This window comes from Vulpes vulpes, chromosome 14 (genome assembly GCF_048418805.1).
Source record: "Vulpes vulpes isolate BD-2025 chromosome 14, VulVul3, whole genome shotgun sequence".
Classification (NCBI taxonomy): Eukaryota; Metazoa; Chordata; class Mammalia; order Carnivora; family Canidae; genus Vulpes; species Vulpes vulpes.
Window position 1 is genome coordinate 62,155,722 of NC_132793.1, and position 26,758 is coordinate 62,182,479.

Genomic DNA, 26,758 nt, shown 5'->3' on the forward strand with positions numbered 1-26,758 from the left:
AAATAGCTTCTCTGAAGTTACTTAAACATTAAACTACATTTGAGTACTGTTGAGAAAACTTGCAGGCAAAAGAAAGGCAAAACCTAGTTTACACCAGAATAGGGGTTTATTCTGTTGAGCTGACTGCATAGTCGGCAGCCCTCTCAACACATGACCGGGTTCTTGGTTTTAAAGGGTACCCAGTGCTTTCTCTCCACACAGGCAGGGTTTTTCCATGTAAGCTGGAACAAGTCAGTCTGGTAGTTTTTGTTATTTTTGATTCCACAGTGATGATAACGTCTCTCTAGTAGACAGGCTTTACTCGTCAAAAACGCTGCCTACAATTGGATCCTTGTGAGGTGGGTCAGGCCAATAGGCATTATTATCCCCATTTTCGAGACTGATGGAGGAAATGAGGGCACGAAGGCGTCTGGCCCAGTGCTGGGAGCAAGCTGGGACAGCAGCCAGAGCTCCACTGACAAGAGGGCTCCTTAAGTGCCATTTAGTTGGCCTTTAACTCAATTAGTCTCCCAAATGTTGTTTTTATACTGGCATTTATGGCCTTGATCTCATCAAGTGGAAGTTGTGGTTCTGTCCAAGACAGTCTTGTCGCTCACAGGGCAAGGACATGAATCAGTGCATCTTTTGAGGCCTCTTTCAGTTATTTTATTCTATTTATGCATACACTTTGAAATTAAAGAAGGTTTGTGGCTTCAGAATCCCTAGACCTGGGACCTGCTAACCACCACTCAATGAGTGACCTTGCAAGATCCTGTCACATGCCTCAGAATTGGTTCCCTCATCTGTAAAATAGGGTTGCTGTGAGGATTACACGTAGTAAATGATGCAAACCATGTAGCTCAGTGCTTGAGTACTCCATATCTAGACAATGGCTAGTCCTGTTGCTTCCATCCTCCAAACATCTTGGGTCTAGAATTGAACTACTCTTCATTGCTCCTCAGCTAAAGCTCAAAGCCACCCTTGTCCTTAGGGTATTTTAATGAGTGACAGCTCCTATCTAAACTCTGTTTCCATCCATCTCCACTGAATTGTCAACAAGAAGACCAGAGGAATCTTTTGAAATGCAAATTAGATAAAAAGGAAAAGCTCCTCAAAGCCCCCTAGTGGTTTTCCACCCACCCAAATCCAAAGTCCTCCCTGTTGCCTCCAGAATCCTACAGGACCTGGGCCTTAGCCGCATCTGCAATTTCTTCCCCTTCCCTGCTCCTCTTGCTTTCTCTGTTCAGGCTACTTTGTCTTCTTTGCCATATCTCAGTCTGGGTAAGTTCGTGCCTCGGCCTCTTCATATTTAATGTTCCCTCTTCCTGGAAAAATTTTCCTTCAGATTCACTACTTGGTTCACTCCCTCACTTCCTTTGGGTTTGTTGCTGTTACCTACCCATCCTCTTCCCAACTTCCTGTCTATCAGTGTGTGATACATCTATTAATTTCCTATTAATTCAACCAACAGATGCTCCATCAATATTTAAGATGGTTAGCAAATTATAATAAAAAGAACAGCTAACATTTATTGGAGTTTTGCTATGTGCCATGAATTTTGCTTTCCCTGGTGGGTGGCAATCTATCTTCCTGGTATGCTCTGTCGCCTGCAATAGATCTTGGCTCAGATGATGCCTCCAGCAAGAAATCTTCCTTAATCAGTCAGGCCAGAAGTGATTCTTCAGTTCTCAGGGATCAATTTGTACCATTCCCTTTTCCCTTGTGTTGTAGTGTTTAAGTATAATAAGACATTGGACATATTGTGTACAACTTTATATAATACAAAATTTGTAGGACAACCTCTCATTTTAGAATCCATTTTAACTATTTAGGATAAGTTACATATGTAAGTTACATATACATACATATTTGTTTAATTGAATTCACATTGATGGGTAAGTGTCACTTGGGATGGATCCCAGATCCCAGAACCCAAAATCTCAGAGTTAGTATTTTCAAGGCAAAGTTAGGTGGAGGATAAAAATGAAAATATTAAACTACAAAATTCAATTAAATACATCATTAAAAGATTATATGAATATAAGTCTGAATTGTATGGAGTTATCTCCATGGGTCTACAGATCTGTCATATAAGTATGAAAAATTGACATTATTTATAGAGTTTTGGTAAGAAGGAGTGGTCATTTCTTCTTTATAGTCATTCTGTATTTATTTTCTCTCTGCTTTTGTTGACCATGTCTTAGAACTATTAGTGACAAAATAATTTTCCTGTGTTATAGAAAAAAAGACCTGTATATTGCAGTTCTTTTTGGACTATCATGGTGGTTCCAAACTGAGGTCATTTTTTTGTGGTTGTGGTACTTTAAACTTGATTGTAGAAAATCTCAGGCACTGAGCTAAGTCCTTTTTCACTTAATTCTTATAACAGCCCTATGGGGCAGGTAGGTGATTAGTTAATCACATCACGTTACTCTCATGTTTAAAAACTCTCTAATGGCTCCCCATTTCACTTAGAGGAACCTCAAATCTTACTGGGGCTGTGGGACCCACCCCACCAGGACCTTGTCCATTTCTTCTACTGTCTTACCAAGTCTTTCACCTCCCTCCCCTCTATATGCCCTTGGACATGCCTAACCAAGCTGCTTCCTGCCTTAGGGCCCTTGCACCTACTGTTCCTTCTGCCTGGAATTCTGTAATAGATCTTTCAATGACTATCTCTTTGTCTCATTAAGTTTCAACTCAAGTTTTAGTTTCTCAATAGACTTTTGGTTTAAGAAACAACAACCCAAACCCCTTTGTATGGGGTTGTAAGATTCAACAAATAAAGAATACAAAACACCCAGTGAAACTTGAATTTTGGGGCAGCCTGGGTGGCTCAGGGGTTTAGTTATGCCTTTAGCTCAGGGCCTGATCCTGGAGATCCGGGATCGAGTCCCACGTCTAGCTCCCTGCATGAAGCCTGCTTCTCTTTCTGCCTATGCCGCTGCCTCTCTGTCTCAATGTCTATCATGAATAAATAAAAATCTTAATATTAAATAAATAAAAATAAACTTGAATTTCAGATAAGCAACAAATAATATTTTAGTATGCGTGTATGATATTTGGGATGTACCTATACTCAAAAATTATCTGCAATTTAAATGTAACTGGATGTCCTGCAGTTTATCTGGCAACCCTACCTCTCTACCTCCACAGCCACTCTGTTACGGTGCCGTTTTATTTTTCTCCATGGGACTTTTCCTATTAGAAATTCTGTTTACAAAAGAATAAAATAAAATAATAAAATTAAATAATAAAATAAATAAATAAAATAAAATAAATAAATGAAATAAAATAAATAAAAGAAAATGAAATGAAATGAAATTCTGTTTACTGGGGATCCCTGGGTGGCTCAGGGGTTTAGCGCCTTGCCTTCTGCCCAGGGCGTGATCCTGGAGTCCGGGGATCGAATCCCGTCAGGCTCCCTGCATGGAGCCTGCTTCTCCCTCTGCCTGTGTCTCTGCCTCTCTCTTTCTCTATCATAAATTAAAAGAAAGAAAAGAAAAGAAAAGAAAAGAAAGAAAAGAAAAAAGAAACAAAGAAAGAAAGAAAGGAAGAAAGAAAGAAAGAAATTCTGTTTACTGTTGGACCCTCATTGAAGAAGGGCTCCATGAGAGCAGGGGGGCCCTGTCTGGCTTGTTCACAGCTTCATCCTCAGAGCCTATCATATTGCCTGGCACATAGTAGGTGCTCAATAAATATTTTTAAGTAATTGTCATAAAGGGGAAAAAAAAGACTAAAAAGTTAGGATGGTAAGACCTCCTAACTTAGAGCATACTGCTAGCTGGGAGACTGGAATCAGACAGCATGGTGCCAGGACTCAGGGAACTCTTCTGTTTTCCAGCCTTAATGGGGTGGAGGGTAGTGGAGGAGGGTGCAGACGGGTATCACCTGCTTTTCAAGAAGCTCACTTAGTAGAACCCAAAGACCTTTCGATCAGTAGATTTAGGGAGAAGCAAGGTCTGAACGAGCTGAACAAACCCAACTGCCTTTCCGCGAAGCAAACGGAGTGAACGCAGGCGAAAGAAAACAAGATTCCCCGCGCGTGGAGCGGCGCGAGGGGCAGTGGGCGTCCTGCTCGCCGCCGTGCGCCCTGGACCCCCGCACCTCTAGGGCGGGCCAGGTCCCGGGGCAGCCTCCGGGACCCCGTAGACCCGGGCACAGAGGAGACCGCCCCAGTCCGTGCCAAGAAAGAGCAAAAGGAGGGCGGAGGGGATGAAGTCAGGACGGGAGAGCTCCAGGTCTCCGCGCGGCCGGGCGGGAGCAGCCGTGTGGGGCGCCGGGCTGCGGGCAGGCTCGCGGGTCGCTGTGGGCGTCCTGAGCCCCGCGGGACCCACGAGGGCCACGTGGGGGGCTGCGGGCAGCTCGCGGGGCGCAGCCGGCCCCCGCCCCCACCCCCGCGAGCCGGAGCCGGGTCCCGGGCGCTCCCGCGGGGCTGCAGGTCGCGCTGGTCTCAGCGCCGTGCGCCTGCCGTGGGGGGTGCGCGCGCCCCGCTGACGCCCCGCTGACGCCCCGCTGCCGCCCCGCCGCCAGGTGCTGCCCCGAGGGCGCGGGGTGCGGTCCCGGGCGCCGCTGGCCGCGCACGCTCGGGCGCCGGGAGCCTCTGCAGCCAGAGGGAGCCGGGGCGCGGCCTGGGGGGCCCCGGGGGCCTGGAGCTGCGGGGCGCGGAGCTCCAAACTTTGCGGACCCCCGCCCCGGCAGGTGCGGGAGGAAGAAGCGGCGCGGGAGCCGGGCCAGCGCCCCCCTCGCTGTCCTGAAGCCGCCGGGCGCTCCCGGCTTCTGCTGCTGCACCCGCCGCCGCCGCGGGGCCCGGGGAGGAGGTGCAGCCGGAGAGCGCGGAGGCGGCGGCGGAGGAGGCGGAGGAGGAGGCGGCGTGGAGAGGGGGAGCCGGGGGCGCAGGATGGAGCCCCGGGAGGCCGCCGCGTCCTCCTCCTTCCAGGCCCGGCTTTGGAAGAACCTGCAGCTGGGGGTGGGCAAGGGCAAGGGCGGCGGGGGCGCGCGCGCGGGGGGCCCCGAGCGCCGCACTGCGGACACCCCGTCGCCGTCCCCGCCACCCCCGGGGGGCGGCAGGTGGAGCGGCTTCAAGAAGCGCAAGCAGGTGCTGGACCGCGTCTTCTCCTCCTCGCAGCCCAACCTGTGCTGCTCGTCGCCGGAGCCTCTGGAGCCCGGCGGGGGCGGCCGAGGCGAGCGCGGGGCCACCCTGCGCCGCCGGATCCGCGAGCATTTGCTGCCCGCGGGCAAGGGGCCGGGCGCGGACTCGGCGCCCTCCTCGTCCTCCGCCTCGTCCTCCCTGTCCTCCTCGCCCCAGCCGCCCGCGAGGGGGGCCCGCGCCCCAGATGAGGGCGCACGGCGTCGGGGCCCCGAGGCGCGCTTGTGCCATCAGAAGAGCTCGTCCCTGCCGGGCACTGCCTGCCTGGAGCAGCTGCTGCAGCCGCCGCCGCCGCCGCCGCCGCCCCCCGCGGAGCCCGCCCGCAGCCCCGAGACGCGCGAGGAGCCGGGCAGCAGCCAGGTGAGGCACAGGTGCGCGGGCCACGCCCCCGGCCCCGGGGAGACGCCTCCCCCAGGAGGCGCGGGGCAGCGGGGGTGCCACCCGGGAAATCAGGTCGTGGCAAGGACCCCTCCGGGCCTGCTCGGGGGTGTGTGTGTGGGTTACAGTTCTGACTTGCCCTGACCGTACTTTTGGTAGAAATCACACCTGCGGCCGGAGGCCATTGGGGGCAGCTTTAGGAGCCGCCGGTGAAGACCACAGGTAGGAGCCAGGGAGGAGAGGGCTAACGCCAGACATCAGATGGGCACTTTCGGGGGGAGGTCCCCTGGAAGGACTGTGTTAGCGAAGTCTCTCGCCTTCTCCAAAGAAAGATCGAGCAACTTAGAAAATTTGCAACCACGGTTGCAGGTGCGGAGGGGCCACCTTTGGAAACCAGTGGCTTGCGGGAAGGAACGGTGGTGCGGAGAGGTGGATTATTGGAGACGGTGAGGTCCGTGTTCGGGGGAAACCCTAAGAGCCAAAGGCTGCTCGTGCTGCCGCGCGCCCTTCCTAGAAGTCCCGGGGCGCGAGTAGATCCGGGCCCAACAGGTGCGCGGCGGGAGCGTGTGGGCTGAGGTAGACCAGCTGCCCGGGCCTTCCCCGCGCGTCAGCGGTCCTCGGAAGCAGTTGCGTGTTAAGTCTGTTCTCTAGGCATCGTGTAGCCTCGTTGGTCAGGCAGGAGTTAAGTTTGGTCCCATTAAGAGTCAAGTGAAAATGAACGAGCAGGATTCTTAAGGCGTTCCCCTGAGCAGCTGCTTTTTATTCCCTCGGTTTTGCAGAGGCGATGCGCCCCTTTTGTTAAGACCTACAAAGTGTGTACCTGCTAGCAGGGCATTTTGAAAGTTTCGGTCTCTCGGTGGCCTGAAGAACTTTTTTTTCTTCCAGTACGTCTTGGCTTATTTAAATTCTCATTATTTTGACTCTGATTAATTACTCTTGAACTCATTTAAAGGTTAATCTTTTTAAGTAGGTTAAAAGCCGGGCTCCAGAAAACCTAAGGCCGCGTTTCAAACAGCGTGATGCAGGAATGAGATGGGCCATCAGTTGAAAGTTCTTATGGTTTATCAGCTGCTTAGTGTAGTTTCAGAAAGCAAGCTGGGATACAGGTGGATAACCTGATTTTACTAATGTTCTAGAAAAAGTTTTTAATTATTCTGGGGAGAGTAAGTAGAGAGAGCCCTGACAAAGAGTCTAAATAGCTCTACCTTCCCTTTTATCTTGAAAGATAATTGAATAGAACTCGTGTGTCTGGCTTCAAAACTAGAGTAAAAAGTGGTCTTAAAAGGATGTTTTAAATTCAGTATAGATGAATGCTGTATATTTTAGAAGAATTTACTTTTGAGTGTGCACGTAATCCTGAGGCATAAGAACTTTAGAGTTGGGATACTGTTTGCAGTGGTTTTTATTCACTTTTATGGACAAAAGTAATGCAACAACAAATAACTGAATTATTTTGAAGGTAGATTATTTGATTCACTAAATTACTTTGCAGGCATTGAACCAAGATTCTGAAAGCAAAAGCGGACAATTCTTTTTTTATATATAAATTTATTTTTATTGGTGTTCAATTTGCCAACATATGGAATAACACCCAGTGCTCATCCCATCAAGTGCCCCCCTCAGTGCCCGTCACCCAGTCACCCCCACCCCCCGTCTACCTCTCCTTCCACCACCCCTAGTTCGTTTCCCAGAGTTAGGAGTCTCTCATGTTCTGTCTCCCTTTCTGATATTTCCCACTCATTTTTTCTCCTTTCCCCTTTATTCCCTTTCACTATTTTTAATATTCCCCAAATGAATGAGACCATATAATGTTTGTCCTTCTCCGATAAAAACAGACAGTTCTGAATTAATCTTTATATTAGTTTTTACCAGTTTTCTGACACTGTTTTTTAAAAAATATTTCTATGTAATTATGAATTTTGTACACCAAAGACCTAAGTCTGTTTTGGAGAGCATACTAAACTAGCATTGTGTGTGCCCTCATGGTATGCTGGGCACTTTATAGCCTTACTGGATTTGATCCTCCCAGCAGCCCTACATGATGGAAGTTCTTGTTGCCTTTTTATGGATTAGGAAACTGATGTTCAAAGACATTAAATAACCTTTCTAGGGTCACATCGTTAATAAATGACGGAGGTTCTGTGCTAAAACTCTCCTGAATCTTTTTACATTACTATAACTGCCTTTGACCACTTTTAGAGCTTATTTTGTTTCCAAGATGACTTCAGTCCTATGACTAATGCTTGCAAGTTTACTACATTTGGAGGGTTTTCCCCACTCCCTGGAATCAGTTCTGTGATGTATTAGCTATATTAAGTTGTTCTTTTCTCTGTGATACATTATTTCATCTTTTATTACATCACACTTACAAGTGACATTATTGAGGATACCTTCTATCTTCTAAAGAAGCTTTCGTTATAAGGAGCCGGCATCTCAAGGAAGACGTAAAAAGAGTAACAAAGCTAAAATACGTTTCACAGAATAGATGAAAGGTGGGGTGTGGCCAGAACAGTAGCCCCAAGGGGCTAGTTTAAGGCCACACCCAGTCCCAGGAAGGGGCACCATTGTTGCTTCCCTACACCTGCAGCTCATGGAGTCGGCTCCTTGAGAAGTAGACAGCTTTTTCTGTTAGAAGCCACAGATCTGGCTTTCAGCAGCATTGTCTCACCAATGCAGAAGCAGGATTTCTAAGTCCTTTCACGGACCCTCTGCCCAAATCTGAGAGTCAGGCTGGCTTACCTTGTGATGAGGAAGAGAAAGAAATAGAATTGGATGCTGCAAGTAGAAGAGGACCCCCTTCTGAGGACGGTGTCCAGGAGTAGGTTGAGCTGTGCAGCACCCTGCAAGCTTCCTGCATGGCTCCGAGATCTTTCCTTGCTCTCCCAGCCCCTGGCCTCAGAACACACTTGGGCTGGGGAAGGGAGTGCCTAGCGTAGGCAGATTCCTGTGTTGTTCAACAACAGATAGGGGCACATGATAGGAAAGGTAATAAAAGCGTTAAAAACATCTTCAGATTGCCTAGATAAAAAGAACTTTCTTTCAAAGAAGAAAGAAAATTCATTGCAAAAATAACCCAAATGTCTCAATTTTTCGCTGCTTGATCCTGGCATTAGCCATGTTCTCCAACACCTCCCTACCTCTCCACTTCCCCCTCCAGCTCAGCATGAGGCCACAACAACATATGTGCATAAACTCTGACTCTGGGTGGAGGTGTTAAGCAAAAGCAAAAGCAAGAAAATAAAAAAGAGTAAAAAATAAAAACAACTACATCAGTTTGAACTGATGGGGGAAAGAGATTTGGAAATCACTGATGTACAATGATTAAAACTGAGCAAACCTCCCATGCCCTTACCAGCCCCCTTGCTACTCTGTGTTCTTTAGCCAAATACACCTTTGGAAGACACTTTAATGTACATGTTGGGGCATGTACGTTATTTAAAATGTTCTGCTTTGAGAAAAAGAAAAAAAAAAACATTTCTTCCCACTGATTCTAGTTCACGTGCTTGGCCATATTGTCATACCAGATGCATTTCATTTTCTGCAACACAGTTGGGAAAGATGCTTTCTCAATTTGTGTGCATATCAAAAATATGCCAATTTTATGTATTCTGTCTTGATGAGTTACTAAAATTATATTTTGCTAGAATCAGGAAGCCAGTATTTTAAGATAAAGAGTGAAGAATGAATATGTCACAGTTTTTTAGGGCTTTAACAAAAGCATGAAGTTTATGAATGCTAAACTTTTATTGTTTTTTTCTTTTAAATTCATTTTGTTAAAATTGCTTCTGTAGAGAAGCAAAAAAGTTTTTGTCAAAAAAGTGGCTATTCAGGGTATGACAGAAATGTTTCAAAACATAGAGGAATATTCATTCATTGGGAAAAAATTCCTAAAATACATCTGTAAGCTCCCACAAAAAGTATAAAAAGATTTTCTAAGATTAAGTCTATACATGAAGTGTATCTTGGCTCATTAACTATCTGACCTTTTAGAGAAAGCATATATTTTAAAAAATGATTTAAAAGTGTGATTTGGGTTAATTTTTGCTATTTTTCAGGTGTCTCTAATATTACTTCATAGACTGTAACTTAATCTTGGGGAAGACACAAATTTGAAGAAATGTAATTTCTAATGTAAATGACATAAAATCACCAAAAAACCAGTACTCCCCAAAACAAGCCCTAAAAGCAATGTTAATAGCTTTTTCAAAGTGAGAGAGAAAGGATGAGATCTTAGGAACTTTGGAACAGGTCATGAAGTTTGATGTGTGATAGCTTTCCAAAAAGATCACTGGAGCATCAATTTATTGCAGAGAAAGAGAGTAAACAGTGACAGGTTTACTTTGGAGTGGAATTATTTTCCTATGACTTTTATGTTCTATGCTGTGGATCTGGAAGATCTGACTACAGCTATGAATCTTGTATATATGGAAATATTATCAAGTAAATATTATGTGAGCTCAGTAAACACTAGTAATTGCTAATGTTTTATAGTATAACAGTATATTGAAGTTTTGCCACTGCCACCATTACAAATAAGTGGGTAGCTGAAAAAAATTAACAGGGAAATTTGTTGGTCCTTCTCACTTAAGATGTAAATTACTTTACTTGCATTGATGGCAAAAGTAGCCTCAAGTTAACTGAGACAGTACTGGTGACATCACAATTTCACAAAGTAATGAAAAAATCTTATACTACCTTTGGCAAGTATTTGCACATTGTCCTGGAAAAGCAAAAATAAATACTTAGATAAAATAGGATTAATAGACTCATAAAGATCATAGGACAAGCACTCTCCCGTTTTTCTTTTGCTCTGTCATTTGGAAATAAGGGATGATTTCACAAAATTAAAGGTTAATGTATTTTTTGTAACTCAGAAATATGTAGTGTGGTTTCTTGACTCATGATTATCAAAATGTCAACTCAAGAGTGATGAAAAGTAAATAGTATGTTTAGGTAATACTGTAAGCATTGACAAAATCTGCATATTCAGAAGTTTGGGTCATGTACTTTTTATTAATTATAGCTAATTGCAGTGCATAGTCGTATGCTTTAGATAAGCAGAAATTTTTTGAAATCTGAATTTTTTTTTTTTTTTACTGGAAAACTTACTAAACATTAGGCATTTCCTTGCCTCAATCAGCCAAGAATCTTAATTAAAACCTTTTCTTGGTAACTGAGGTTTACTCTTTGAATATTGACTTTTTTGTTTGTTTGTTTAATGTGAATGAGGTAAATATTCTAGTTGTACTAGAATTTGCTTTAGATAAACTTGTTTTTCATAAAATTATGGTATGAAGCATATGTATTTAGGACAAATTTATCTTTCTATATAGTTAATTATTGAAACGTGTGAGGTACCCTTTGTGTCATTTTTTCTGCTGCCAAATCTCTATTGTTTTTGTTTGTGATTTTGAATTTGTTGGAATCCTTGACAATTGTGCGTTTATTTCCCCTGCATGATTAACTTTATGTGACACTTGCTTTTTTTTTTTGTCACTCTCGACCATTTTTTCTAACTTACAGTGCTTTTTATACGTCAGATATGGAAAGTGATTACTATCCCTCAACAATCGAAGATTTTATGCAAATGGTTTCCCCCTCCAATGTATACCAGTTTCTTACATTAGAGTTTTTTTTCAGCAGGTTACAGGCCATGATTTTCCTCATGTCTCCAAATATGTGTATTTAACATTAATTTGAATGCAAACAATGCAAAAAACCTGTATTTTCAATATAAGAGATTTAAAAGTCATGCACACTGCCTTCTTGAGAGAACAATATTCCTGTGAAGTCTCTTGAGATATCTTATACCAGCTTTATTTCTCATCGTCTCATACTTTTAGGAAAAACTACAACACATGATAGACAAATGGACCTCTGAATGCGTTGTGATCAATGCGCCCTCCTAATCCCATAGTTTTTATTCAGTGAGGCCCCATCAATATGAGCAACTCACCCTATCTTAAGCCTGAGCTACTTTCACCAGCACTACTAGAGTAGGATTTGGCAAGCCTTAGTACGATCGACCTGTCTAATCAGCATTGTAGAGGGAAGACTACTCAATAAGTGGTTGCTGAGTGAAGGGATGAATGGATGGGCTAGAGCTATTCAGAAGAAGTTCTGGAAAAGTTTCAAAAGCACTTTTAGTTACATAATGATGTTCCTGCCTTCTTGCTTCCAAGTCCTTTTAAGTCTGGCAGATGTATATGACCTTCTCCTCTTCCCTAGCCAGTGGCTTGGCTTTTCTCAGCTTGTACTTTAATTCTTGTTCATGTCTGTGGATGTGAAGGGAGGACATGACACCAACTCCCTGGCCACCATATTGTATTCTCATGGAAGATGGAGGAGTGATTTCTACTTCTGAGGTCTCTGGCTCAGGGATGCATTTCTGGGTGCCAGTCTCTGACCCTGGGTATCCTTTTTTTTGCACCCACGTCTCCTTTTCTGACCTCTGATGTTACACCCCCATATCTGGATTTCTAACACCTTGCTGTCATAGTCTCACTCATTTATGATCTCTAAGTATTGATCTCTGCTTGGATCTTATCTCAAGATAATTTTCTGTCTGCATCACTGCCACTTCTCCTCAAACCCATCCCCTTGAGCAAGATCAAAATCCCAGTCTCGAGCAAGAATCCTGTCCTCAGTAGCCTGGTCCATTCTGTGGCCTCTTGAATGTCAAGTGTGTGAATTGTGGTTCAGACATTTGGTCGGTTGCCTTGCACAATGACTACATGTTTATGAAACACTAAAGCCTCCCTCCAGAAAATCTGCATTGCCAATTAATTGCATTTGCCTATAAAAGGTGTTTTTATACCTGCAGGTTTGGACTGTCATAGCTTATGTTTTTGGGGAGCACTCTTCATTATCTCTGTGATCCTGCATTCCTCCTACTGAATTTGAAGTCCTCAGCGTGCCTCCTCTCTAACATCACCCTTTTCCTCGGTCCTGCCTGCTTTCTTCTTTACCCTTAATTTTCTCTCCCTCTCTCTACTTGTAAGATGGTTTTTGTAGTGAATCATTAAGCATCTGGAACTGTGCTGCTTCAGATGGAGCCACTAGCCACACATGGCTCTTCAATGTTAGATATATGGCAGATTCCAACTGAGATGTGCTGCAAGTATAAGATGCACACTGGATTGGGAAGGCTTAGCACAGAGAAAAGAAGGTAAAATATCTCATTAATTTTTATGGTGCTTATACATTGAAATAATATTTTGGATGTGTTGGATTAAATAATTATTAAAGTTAATTTTACATGTTCCTTTCCTATTTTTTAAAGGTATGGCTACTAGAATATTTAAAATTATGTATGTTGGTCACATTTTGATGTCTAGTGGGCAGCACTGATCTAGAACAGGGATTCAAACTTCGTTGCACACAGGGGCCATCAGAGAAAAGAAAATGAGCTTAGAGGGTTTGATGGGCCCGTGGTGAACCAGCGAGCCCTTGCCTGATTTAAGGGGCGGCTGCTTTTCAGCTTCAACTGGTTATTGTCAGATAGCGAAAGAAGCGTTGCTGCCAGAGTTCTTGGATTCTTTAATTCATGCCAAAAGTCTGGATTTTCATGTGAGATCTCCAGGCTCTTGAATTTTGGGCAATTATTTGAAAAAAATATTTTAAGTTGTAGTCCAAATACAATCTATTTCTGGGCTGAATGCAGCTATCAGAGCTCATGTCCAATTTGTCCTGTCCTCTCCCTGTGCCAGGCCCATGTTATCTGGGACATAGTAGGTGTCAGTACATTATACAAAATAACGGAATCAGGAGTGGTGGCACGGAAGCCAGGATACAGAGGGCAGAGGGAGGTGTGGACAGAGATGCTGAGGACGGGGAAAGAAGCCAATTGGTTTGGCTCTTTAGGGGATGAAAGAAAGTAGTAGTAGGTAGTAGGAGAGTGAGAACAATGTCAGGATAGGATGTTTGGAAGAGCTGTTTTTTTTTTTTTTTTAAATGAGTATCACCTGTGTGGGTTGAAAAGGAGGAGCCATTAGAGAGGGAGAGGTTGACATTTAAGGAGAACAGAAGGATAAGTGAAGGGGGGGAGGTACCAAAGGGCATGGGTCCGAGTGGGCCCCGAAGCCTAGGGAAAGTGGTAGCTTCAGCCAGAAGAAAGGTTCCTCTTCCATTGCAAATGGAAGGAGACACTGTGGGCCCAGATGCAGGTAAGCAGTAGGCTTAGGGTCAGCAGTTGAAGAGTGTGCCCACCTGGTGGCTTCTGCCTTGTTTTGGAGTGTGGTTAGGATTTGCCCACGGGGGTGGGGGCACAGTACTGCCACAGATAAGTGTGCTGTGTACTCAGAACCTGGGAATCAGGAGTGGGTCCTGGAAAGTAGAGGTGAAGCTGAAGCTGTGCCCAGACTGTGCAGCTGAGCAGTGCATCCGGCCCAGCGATTGGGAACCTGGAGGCAGCTGGGCCTGGGAGACTGAGTCAAGTGAGGAGCGGAGGGGAGTCCTTAGCAGCAGGGGCACAGGATCCCAGTGGGAGCATGCAGCTAGACAGAGACCTGACCCTGGGGATGGGAAGACAGAAAGATTTGAAAGGCCAGGGGTTTGGCCAAACCTTCACGGAATGGGAGAGTGGAAGGAAGTTAATTGCACCATATTTTTCCCCTTTGCGTATGTCTGTGGTTTTTCTTTGTTTTGTTTTTTTTAAAAAAAGCTTTTATTGAAGAGTCTTTTTCTTGGGAAGGGAGAGGGAAGGTTGAGGTTGGAATTTGCATTCATGGTTGAGGGTTCCAGGCTCCTGAGTGCCAGATTGTCACCTGTTTACCGGAATAGCTCATATTCTTTAGTTATTTTGAATTTTTCCTGAATAAGATAGTTTTCCATTTCTCTGCAGCACGAGGCACTGAAAGTAGAGTAAAAGAAAGGGCAAAACATGTTTGTTAAAGAAAATCAGGGAAACCAGGGAAACCTCCCACATGACTCTGTTTCATGGATTCATATGGACCTGATGTCAGAGAGGTTAAGTATTGGGAAGAATAGTTAGGACAGAAAGTTTTAAAATCCTTGGGCTCTGTTGGAAATTTTCATTCTTGGGGCGTTGTGCTACAAAAATATTAAGATATGCTTTCCTTCTCAGAGGAAAGATTGACCTGTGTATGGCGAATGACCAATTTCTGAAAATTGCAAATAGGTATTTTCTCAAAATAGAAAGCATATTCTATGTAGGCCCTTAAGCCGTTTTTGACTCCTGTTCTTTTATTGAAGTGTAAAGTAGCTTTTCATAACAGAAAAATTCAGCGTTTCTATAGTTGCTTTTAAATAGTATTTTCACCACACTAAATTAGAAGTCTGAGTGTTTTCCTAAAGTATCTTTTGAGATTGGAATAGATTTTGGAGAGAAGTTCTCTGTCACTACAGAGCCGTCGCCAAGCCTCGTGCTCCCCCGAGGTGGGAAACCCTGAATCAGCATGGGCCCTGCTGTCTCCCGGCTGAGAGTCAGGGTGGACTGCACCTTCCCCTTCTTTTTTTTTTTTCTTTCTTTCTTTCTTTCTTTCTTTTTTTTTCTTCCTTCTGCTTTTAAAGAGCAACTGGAGCTGAGGGGCCGGGGTGAGGTTCAGCTGTGATTGTGACCTGGCCTTGCATACATGCCAATTCAACTCAACAGTTCCAAGAAACCATTTACCTAACCATTTTGGTTGTTACCCCTCACCCCTTCTCTGCTCCCATGGGCACCCTAGGCAGCCTTTGTGTCCTCTAGACCCAGCTGGGGCCCTTGTGACTCTCAGGCCGGCCCTGTGGGGACCAGCTGAGTAGGACGGGGGGCCAGGCAGAGATGGAGGGAAGCCTGCATTGTCCACTCTCCCAGGCCCCCTGGCCTCTGCCTCTTTTCAAGGAAGGTGAACCTTTGTAAAATGATCTTATATTTATTCCTTTCTGCCTGACACTTTCACTTTTTCTGACTTGAACTGTTTTTTCTCCCCGGGCATATGCCAGAGCATGAGGAAGAACTAAATGGAACTTGCTGTGGGGGGATTTCTGTGTATTTTGGATTATCAACCGTGCTTAGTCTGTTTACCTCTCACGGGACTCTCCGGGTGGTGTATTATATGAGTTTTGGCTCTTCATTCTCTGCCCTGCTGCTCCCTGCCATTCAGCTATTTTAACTTCTTTTTCTTTCTGGGAACATGGGCAGGGAAAATAAAAAAGGAAAGTCAGGTGCTTTTTTTTTTTTTTTTTTTTTTTAATAGAAGCTTTTAGAATTATTTTTTTCATGGTGCACTTTAAATAACTAGCTCCTGTGATATTTTGACAGTTTGTGTTGCTTTGACGTAACACACATACACATAATTGTGTCTTCACCAGGTGTGTTTTATACATATTCTTTCACACACATACTATTTTCTCCCCCGGGGTCAAAGATGACCACAACAAGACCAATATTCTTCTACTTCTTTATTAATTTAATTTTATTTTAAGTAGGCTCCATGTCCAACATGGGACTTGAACTGACAACCCTGAGATTAAGAGTCACATACTCTACCGAATGAGCCAGCCAGGCACCCCAATATTTTTTCACTTCTAAAATGTAATGTGATAGTACTAAATTTCAGTGATAACTTCATCTTTACAACTGGTTTAAGTGTATGTGGTCTGAGCAGTTGTGTAATGTTGTATAAAAAAAACAGCTCGGCCCCAGAGAGAGAAGAAAAAACCAATCGGCAGTTTTCATGGTTTACTCTGGGGTGTGCTCTGCAAAGGGAATGAGTAATGACGATTTTTATTTTGAATTTAAACTAATGTATAAGGAAGGCCTTTTCTTCAGCCAAATGGTTCTTTCATAAGTAGCCATCTTATTTACAGCCACCACTGTAAAAGGGAAAAGAATTATGCCCTAATCTTCTGAAACCTAGAAGTCACAATAACCAATATCTATCATTAGTATTTTCAAGTGTGTCCTGGCTTTGCCCTCACAAAGAGATCCTTCCCTTTAAAAATAGGGAAGTGTTTTGGTGAGCTCTTTTTTTTTTTTATAGTTCATGTTTTCATTAGAGAGAAAGTGATAGCTTGAGGATTGTAAAGATATATTCTCATCTGAGGATACTCTTGGTACTCACAAGGAAGCTCATTTTGTGAAATCGCCTCAAAAGACGAGTCAGAGAATCACTGAGTTAGGCCTTTGCCTTTGTTGGCTGCTTAAAGAATGTTCTGTTTTCTATTTGTGTTATTATTAATCCTCACTGACTGTTTTTGAAAATATGTTCTTATACCACTTCGTTACTTTATTCATATCCTTAATTATATCTGGATAGCATCCTGAGTGATCTATTTATTTGTGCCCATTTTGTATTTTAAATTCTATTTTTTTTCTTCTAGGAATATAAATCTAATGTGAGTTTTAAGCAGCTACACAAATTTTGTTTGCATTTGGTGCTAGAAATTTGTTGTGCAAACTAATTTTGCTTAAGTGCCCGTGAACTTCTTTATAGTGATAGGGCTTGGTTCTACTACCCTGCATTTGGATTGACTTTTGTAAAATCGCAGTACATGTTCCATCTTCTGAAGTTAGATTACGTGAGGTAGGGACATGCTGATTGTTGTCCTCTGGGCTGGGCTCTCTTTGCAGTTGTGTCCTCTCACCTCCGATGTATGGCCCACCAACATGCCAGGCCTCTCACCTTGGGTCCATTTTATTTTTAAAGATTTTATTTATTTATTTGAGAGAGAGAGACAGAGACAGAAATAGACCATGAGCAAGGGGGGAGGGGACAGAGGGAGAGGGAGAAGCAGACTCCCTGCTGAGCAGGGAGCCTGATGTCAGGGCTCATCCCAGGACCCTGAGATCATGACCTGAGCCAAAGGCAGCTGCATAACTGACTGAGCCACCCAGGCATCCACCCCCCACCCCCCACCCTGAGCCATTTTAAAATAACACGTTATACCTGCTATTACTAATCACTAACCCTTCGCAGTATTTATTATGCATTGGCACTATTCTAGATGCTTTATATCTATTAGCTCATTCATTTACTACATTACTTTCTGACATAGGTTCATCGTCTTTTGCATTTTCCAGATAAGGAAACTGAGTTGTAGGAGTTTAAGGGACTGGTCCAGAGTCCCATATCAGTATAATTTGGATCCTACAAAGGAAGGCTGTCTGAAGTAGGTTGTGCGCTAGGAGCCTGGCCTAGGGAAATGGAACTCCAGGTGGAAGTTTGGAATGAGGATTTAAAGCCTTTTCTTTTTCCCCACCCCAGTATTAACATTACACCTCTTCTCTCATTTCCTTCCCATCTTTTTTATCTGAAGGTTATGGCATTACAAGTAAATTTAATAAAGACAGACTTAATGTTACAGATTTTGGTATTAGGCGTAATCCTAGCTCTCCTGCTTACTTCTTACTGGCAATAAGTCCTCTTAGCTCTCTTTGGCTGCTAGATAAAGATATTGCTAGTAACTTTTATTTTTTTATTATTTTTTGAAAGATTTTGTTTATTTAGAAAAATATTTTGTTTATTTTTTTCATCTGAAACACACAGAGAGAGAGGCAGAGACATAGGCCGAGGGAGAAGCAGGCTCCCTGCAAGGAGCCCAGTATGGGACTCGATCCCAGGACTCCAGGATCACGACCTGAGCCGAAGGCAGATGCTCATCCACTGAGCCATCCAGGCATCACTTCTAGCAACTTTTAAATGTCAGTCTTACTTAAAAAAATTCTTCCTTATCAGGTACCCTGCTGGATCATCATCGCTGTTTCTATTATTGATATTGTCATTAGGAACATTTTGTAAGTTATGAGACCCTTGTAATTATATATTATCTAGATATTACAGCCTTGCCTGGCTTCTGTCATGAATACCATCTTGGTCTATGAAAAGCATGGTAATAGGAAAAGATATGAAATGAAATAGATGTATTTGCTAAGCAGTCACCACATAGTATCTCAAATAGTCGTTATAGATTATGTGCGTTATCCCACTGAGGAGCTCACAGCAGTTTTAACAGATAGGTATTACTAATGTGTTTTATATCTGGGAAATGATTAGGCTGACTAGCTTGTATGCAGTCCAGCTTCTGTCCATAGCCAGTAAGTGGCAGAGCTTGGGTAGCAGACATCTGATTCCTGCTGGGGCCAGAGTTTCCTGAAACCCACCACTCTACTGGTTAGCAGGGCCGCATCAGCGCACCAGTGCCAGGTACAGACTGGCACCCAAACCACTGATTCGTGGTTGGTTCTGGCGCTCTTTTAACACCAGTCTTACTAAAGGATCTGAGTCTCAGCTTTGTTTTGGAGAGACAACTGGAAGAATGTGCTGTTAGTCGTTGGAGGAAAGTATCCAGAAGGATATAGTGAGTGTGAATACATTAGTTTGTTTCTTTGCATGTTCAGTTCTGAAAGCTCATAAGTGAATACTTTTCAGATCATTTCTTGTGAATTCTGTACGTGTATCTGTGAATTCTGTACGTGTATCTGGCTATTATCACGTTGTTCAATGCCTGTGAAAAATAAAGCTATACATTCTGCAGTTAGTCTAGGTGTTAGGATCTCTGGACAAGAAAACAGCTTGTTTGTGAATATTCCTGTTCGGGTTATATTCCTTTAACAAGGAAAAGGCACTATGTAAGATAGTATCTTCTGAATTTGGTACAGTTTCTCATGTTTCTTGGTAATAATGGTAATAGCACTAAAATCTTGGTCATAAGGGCTTCACAGACAGTACTTCTTCTAGCCTTTGAGACAACTCTTAAAGGGGCTAGAATTCTTAGCCTCATTTTATAGATGAATCAGTGGAGGTTCAGGAAGGGTGAGAAAATTGCTCAGGTCACCTAGCCGGTAAGTGGTGGAGCTGGGATTTTTGTATCTAAGTAAGTGGCTGACTCGAAAACTTATGAGTCTAACTGCTGTGGTACGTGGCTCTCCGCCACACTGAAGAGCTGCTACATCTGCTCATGAGCGCTGGCATTTCTAGATGTCTTGGAATGGTAAAAAGATTTGGTTAAATGCTCTATATAATGAACCAGCCCCAGATGTGTACAGGTAGCTGGAAGATCTCTTTTTGCTACAGTACCAACAATTCTGGTAATATATCTTTCTTCCTTTCTCTCTCCCTTCCTCACATATTTATTAAGTATTTACCCTGTGGTAGACATGGTGTCTTGGTAACACCTTGATGAACAAGACTTATTAATTCCTGCTCTCACAGAGTTTATGTGAGTAGGAGAAACTTCCATTACATTCTTAAAAAAGATTTTATGTATTCATTGGAGAGAGAGCATGAGTGGGGCAGGACAGGTGGCAGGGAGGGAAGAAGGATAGAGGGAGAAGTAGACTTCCTGCTGATCAGGGAGCCAGACGTGGGGTTTGATCTCAGGACCCCAAGATCATAACCTGAGGTGAAGGCAGATGCTCAACCAACTGAGCCACCCTTCCATTACATTTTCTAAAATACACTAATCATGATCAATTATAATTATAATAACTGATTCAGAGTATTACAGAGAACTACAGGAATAAATTGTAAGTGGTCCTAACTTAAATTTGTGGGAAGGAGAGGGGCAGGGAAGGCTTTCTTGAGGAAATGACATTTAGGATGAAATGCAAAAAAATAACAGGAGTTGGCCAGATTTGGGGGAGCAGAAGGAAGTAAAGGATGTAGCAGGTAGTTCTGGGCAGAGGGCATTACAGCAATTTGAGAAGTTTACCAGGGCACTTAGAGAAAGTTTACCAGGGCAGCTGGAGTTTGGTAAGAAGGAAAGTATGGGGGATCAGTCTGGAATGGTTGACAGGGGCTAGGTCATGCAGGACTTCATGGGCCATGGGGAGATTGTGGACTTCAACAAATTCTGAAGCTGTTTCGAGAGCTCAGGTGCTCCTCTGTGAAGAGGAGAACCATCTTCAGGAAGTTCATGACTTTGATCTGCAAATAACTGTTCTTTGCTGCTACACTACATGACCAATATATAATTGGAACCTTAATTTGGTCACAACTGGAGCTATTCTTTGCTACCACATTGTGCTCACAGAGTTGGTTTGTAAAGAGGTAGAAATGTTGGTTGAGGCTACTTGCCTCTTCTGAGATGTTGTATTTTAAAAATGTCTGTAAGAAACAGAAATACCTAGTGGATGAAAATATCTTTCCCCCTGGAAAAACAAGCCATTTCATTCTTCCTATTGCCTTTTTATTGAGCACTGTTGGAAGGTAAATGAAGGCAGGAAATGAGATCTAATCTCCCCTTGTTGGTACTCAGGGGGAAGATTCTCAGAGACAACACATTTCTGAGCCTAAGTAGAGATGAAAATGAGATAAAGCCCAGTGGGTGATTTGAATGTTACAGCAGTAAATTATGGAAGACCTATATTTTGTGAGCTAACAATTTCTTTCCTGAAGTTAGGATGGGGAAAAAAAAAAAAAAAAAGAAGAAGAAGAACCTTGGGAAGGGATTCTGTGAGGAGGTATACAGTTAAATCTGTATCTTGTGTTAATGTAATCATGGGTAATTAGGAAGACTGCTTGTTGAACAGATCTGAAGCATGGTGAGGGAGATTGAAGTTTTATATTTCCTTTATATTTTCCTAGATATAAAAACTAAGCTTTTTTATTTTCATGTATAGCCAATATTCACATTTGTGAAACAGATTGGCCATAGTGCCTAAACAAGAAGGAAAGCTTAAAGAGTATAAAACCACCGTGATGTTGATTATACAGTATTGTAGTAAGAAAAAAAAGGAAATACGAAAACTCCTCGTTGCGACTCTAGTCCATCAATAAAACCTGAAGTAGTGGTATTAGTGGCCTATTTGCTACTTTATGAAAGCTCAGGGTATGGATTCTAGCATGTCCAGCAAGTGAGGGCTGAGAAATCATACCAAGACCTGCCCAAGTCAGGCCTGCCACTCAAGCTTTGCTCTTCCCAGCCAACCATGGTGATGACTTGCACCCAAGCAACGTGGGCTGCACTAAACACCCAAGCATTACTGCCATCTGGAGTAGGAAATAGCTTCTAGTAAAAACTCTCAGTGACATATGCCATGCCTAAGTCAAAAGAGTTATTGAGAACCTACATATTTTGCATCTGCAATAATGGAAAAATGTAATGTACTCCCCCCTTCCTTTTTTTGTTCTTTATGTAGCATTTTACTAGAGCCATAACCAAACAAACACTATACTGTTTTACTGGGAAAGAAATTTAACAGTAATTTTTATTTTAAGGATCGTAGACCCTTTCCAGAAACCAATGAAAGTTGTGACATTCTCTTCATAGAGAAATGCAAATGTACATAAATCCAGTATTGTTCATTCACCTTCAAGCAAAGAATTCGATGACTTCCAACCCATGGATTCCAAAACCCTCAGTTAGTACCCTTGGGTTGGAAGGAAGCCTCAGTGATGGCTCTTATGAAGTAAAATGGCTCTATTAGCACTACAAAAAAAAAAAAAATAAATAAAAACTTGGGTCTTTTTTTTTATTAAAGGTTTCATTAATTTCTTCATGATAGACACAGAGAGAGAGAGCATGAGGCAGAGATATAGGCAGAGGAAGAAGCAGGCTCCATGCAGGGAGCCCGATGTGGGACTCGATCCCAGGACTCCAGGATCATGCCCTGAGCCAAAGGCAGACGCCCAACTGCTAAGCCACCCAGGCATCCCAAAACTTGAGTCTTTGAATTTTCAACCATGACCACTTATGTTTATTTATCCCAGAAACTTGCAGGGGACATGGATTCATTCTTAGAAGGAAAGAACTATAGACTGGGTTCCTAGAAAGAAGAGCAGATGTGCCCAGAAATAAAAAAGCCAGCTATGGCCTGCAGCATTTACTGAGACCAATATATAATTGGAACCCTAATTTGGTCACAACTGGAGTTTATTGTTAATATGGGATTCTGTTTCCTGGAAGTTTATTTCTGCTCCCTCGTAGAGAGACTTCTTTGGGACCAAACCACTGAGAAGTGAGATTTCTTTCCTATAGGATGTGATTTGGAATCCTCTTAGATATCCCTCTTTTTTTTTTTTTAAAGCTTTAGGAACATTTATGATTACTTCCTAAGACTGAGTTTTATTTAGATTACACAGAGTTATGAGCTACTTATTCTGTAAGTAGTGTAAATTCATTGCCAGATTTTCAGAAAACAGAGGTAAGCAAAAGGAAGAAAAAAATCAGCCACAATAGCACCACCTGGACATAACTAGTATCATTCCCTATGTGTCTCGACAGTGTATATATCATTTTTTAAAAATGAAAATAGAATCACTGAGCATGTTTTGTAACTGACATTTGTACTCCACTATGTGCTGTGGGCATTTCTCCACGGGAATAAAAACTCTTCTGTGGAGGATTGTGTAAGAGTTGTGGTGGATTTCCCCGAATAAACACATCACAGTTTAGGATGTGATTTGGAATCCTCTTAGATCCTCTTAGATATCCCTCTCAGGGGTCAACGTTTGCTGCCCTTGGGCTTTACTCACATGTCTCTGTTCTAGCTTCTGTGGATCTAAGGCTCCTGCCCTCCAGAGATTTGTCCTCTTAGTAGGGAAAATATTAAATATACACAAAAGATTAATGTCACTATCAAGTAGTGTAGACACCCCACTTTTAAGTAAATAAAACCATGGGGATTCCTTTTCATAGGAGATACGGAGGCTCAGTTACCTAATGGTAACTGCTGTTGGCCTAGTTTGGAGCAGCACTAGTGTGAATGGACTTTTGTCCTCAGCTCTCTCATTTTCTCTCCGTGATCCCATGGCCATATTTGACAAATAGATTTGCTAGAAAATGTAAAAGCCCACACTCTGGAGTCATTTTGAAGAAAGAGCTTTAAGTTAAAGGCAGAAGCACTCTTAACTCCCTTTAGAAGAAACCAGCCGTAGACCTAACCTGGAGCTCTGAGCCTGGAAGCCTGACTCTCTGCTTAGGGCAGCAGCCTATGAGAAGGAGGGTGCAGGGGCCTGGGGGCGGGGTGGGGAGATGCGTGCCTGATGTGCCAGGAGCCAGGAGATGCACCTGCTCCTGAGGATGGGCCTGTGGTTCTTCCAGGGGCGCTAGGCTCAGGAACACACAGTTCCCATCATAATGGAACATTTGGGGAGAAGTGGGCAGGAATGCAGATGTCTAATGAGATGAGTAGAGCTCAGGCACAGAGATGTCTCATTCAGGACTCTTCCCTTGTAAGTGACGGGAGCTCAACTCTTTCCGGCTGTGGCTTCAACAGAGAGTATACTGGCTGCAGGCTGGATGCAGAGCTTCAAACGATGCCATCAGGTCTCTTGGTCTCTGCCCCTCTCCTCCTTCTTACCTTTCCTCAGAATTGCTTGGCTCTGGGCTTCTTCCCTCTCAGGTAGTTTCTTTCTACCTATTGGCCTCCAACAGCCCTTTATACACAGTTCTTTGGAGTGAGTCTCACTGGAATGATTGGGCTCTTGCTCTACACACTGTGGCCAGGAGATGAGGTGCTTAGTCAGGTCATGTGTGTAGCACAAAGCCCTGGAGTGAGGGGAATCCAACCTGCACCATGGAGACTGAGGGTGGGAGAGACGCAGGTCCTTAAAGGCTGATCAGATTGCTCTGGGCACTTTCTGAGGTGGCATGTGGCCTTTGTCAGCTTCCACCATGGCATGCGGTGGCCAGAGGCAGAAATTGCAGAAGGTGATGGCACAGCCCATCAGCCTCATCTTCAGATACTTGCAAAATAGATCTCGGATTCAGGTGTGGCTTTATGAGCAAGTGAACATGCAGTTGGAGGGCCGTGTCATTGGTTTTGATAAGAGTATGTGAACCTTATATTAAATAACACGGAAGGGAGTCATTCTAAGACAAAGTCAAGAAAGCACCTGGGTCAGGTCATTGCTGAAAAGAGAGAATATTGCCTTGCTCCAAAGTGTCTCCGACCAGAAGTGATCCATGAAGTGAGAAATTCTTGAGAAAGCCATGTAGTTTGTTTTTTTAGATGTCCTTTGTTTGGGAGTGTACTTCTAAAACATTTGTTCATATTGTTTTGATTACCTTTATGTTATTACCAGATGACAATAAATGCTGCGGGATTGTTTTTATTAAAAAAGATATTGCTATGGACAGGCAAAGATTTCCCATGTACACTTGGGCTTCTGTCAATAATCAGCAGTTGGGAAGATGAATGATCAGGTGTCTGGAACATTGATCTGTGAGCTGCTGGACCTAACTACTGGCCTGGGGCACAGGGCTCACACCAGCCCTGCAGCGGGAGACTTTCTCCTGTGTTTTTTATTCTATACACTGTGCTCATTTTACATTAAAAAGTACATCAGATTCTTTTTTTTTAAATTTATTTATTCATGAAAGACACAGAGAAAGAGGCAGAGACACAGGCAGAGGGAGAAGCAGGCTCCATGCAGGGAACCCAATGTGGGACTCGATCCTGGGGCTCCAGGATCACGGCCCGGGTTGAAGGCAGGCTCTAAACCACTGAGCCACCCAGGGATCCCCCATCAGATTCCTTTTTTAATGCCTTGCTATACTGTTGGAAAGCTGTAGTAATGAGATGAATGGGTTTAAAGTCAGTTTTGGTACAGATGATAACACTTGCATTAACTTAAAGACTCTCATTAATTGAGGCCTAAAATGTTGGAAAAGAACCTATAAACGATACTTTACATAGGTAGATGCTGATGCATGGGGGATAAATACACTGAAGAAGTTAAGATTCTGTCTTCTCCTTTTAGAGGGTCTAGTGTACCAGCAGGTCCTGATTCACACCCCACTCAGTTGCATTTATATAAATATGCTATAGTAGTATCCATCCATTGCTGCCTCAGTTTCTCTGTTGTCCCTACTGTCACACTCTGGAAAAAAATTTGCCTTTAGAGGATCTCTGGTTTCAGTAAAAGGAAGAGAAGGAAGTGCAAAGGAAGACTGGCCTAGGCGAACTGCCCTCCCCCAGGTGACGACTGGTTGACTTTGGCATGGTGGAGACAGGATGAGGCCGACCGTCTTCTAGTGCTCACTAAGATGCTAGTCTCTCCAAACCCCACGGTTGTCTTTTGTAAAACTAGGGGAATAGCACACTTACCCGAACGTGTTCTTAAGAGGGTCTAGTGAAGCAGCGTGAGTTTCTGGCATGTGTTCAATACTCAATACATATTCATTATTCTCCTATGATGCCCCCCACCCCCCACAACATCACTGTTAATGGGCTGTTATTCTCAACCCTTGGCTTAACAAGTGTTTTCTCTAAAAGTTACACCCTTGTCTTTTAGAGCTTTAAGGACTCATCATTCATACTTGAGCATGAATTCATTCAGTTAGATTCTTTCCTCCTAATTCCTGGATAAAAAAACTAAATTTTGAAGGGATGGGTCAAGTTGACTGGATGGGAATGAATGAGCTGTAGAATTTGTGGCAGTGACCTGGGCCTGAGGGGGCGCTGCAGGACTTAGTAGTTGGCGGGCATGCTAGGAGGCTGGAATATGGTAGAGCTTTGAGAAGGGGTGTGTGGGGAAAGGAGAATGCTCTCCGAAGGCTCTCTTTGGTCCAAAACTTGGCTGCAGCAGGACTCTGGATCTGGCAAAGGAGGGAGACAGTACCATGCTCTCCTTCCTGTCGCTCGTAACTTCTTGCCCCCAGACCTTGGGCTGGAGCTGCTAGTACTGTGTCAGGAGGTCTCATCTGGAAACCAGCCCCGTTTGTGACATTGCTTCCCTGGGCAAATGAAGTCTGTAAACAGCTTTCTGGAAGCTCACCAATTCAGGAAACCAGGGGCTGCCTGCACTTTATAGATAATATTTTTGTAATGATTAGCCTTCCTACACTTGAACGCTTTTCTTCACCACAGCCCAAGTGGAGTGTCTCCGAAAGGGTCACTTTTAGTGACTTCCTCTGCATAATATATGCCTTGTACATAGTAGATACCCCACCAGTGTGAAATCAAATTGCATAATTAGTAAATAATTTTACTATTAATTGAAAAAAAAACTTTTAATTTTTGAATTACCAGGAATGATTAGGGATAGATGTTATGGTATGACATAAATGAACTTTTTATCTTTCAGTTTTCTGATATTTATTGAATAGCTTTGGTCGTTTATTAAAAGAATATCTCAAGGAGCTGTTTAGATGTAAGTTTTTAAAAAATCATGTAACCCATCTTTATCAATATCTTAGTATTTGTGCCACAGTGAACTTTTTCAAATACAATATTTCATAAGTCCAAAGCCCTGTTTTTTTTTTTAAAGATTTTATTTATTTATTCACAAGAGACTCACAGAGAAAGAGGCAAAGACACAGGCAGAGGGAGAAGCAGGCTCCATGTATGAAGCCCGAAGTGGGACT

The 26,758-nt window shown here is 43.3% G+C and overlaps 1 protein-coding gene and 1 pseudogene across 11 annotated transcripts in view; both read left to right on the plus strand.

Moving 5' to 3' along the window:
- Window positions 1-4,317: 4,317 nt before the first annotated feature.
- The window catches only part of MCTP1 (multiple C2 and transmembrane domain containing 1), a 531,614-nt gene continuing 509,173 nt past the window's right edge, over window positions 4,318-26,758 (plus strand). For 10 of the 11 annotated variants that reach the window (XM_072736756.1, XM_072736755.1, XM_072736757.1 and 7 more), the window contains exon 1: window positions 4,748-5,488. In XM_072736756.1, the coding sequence (XP_072592857.1) occupies window positions 4,880-5,488 (609 nt within the window). In that variant the 5' untranslated portion in view covers window positions 4,748-4,879. Of the gene's footprint in view, window positions 5,489-26,758 lie in introns of all 11 variants that reach the window. The other variant, XM_072736754.1, reaches the window with a different exon arrangement.
- On the plus strand, window positions 24,065-24,352 carry LOC112915545 (small nuclear ribonucleoprotein E-like; annotated as a pseudogene).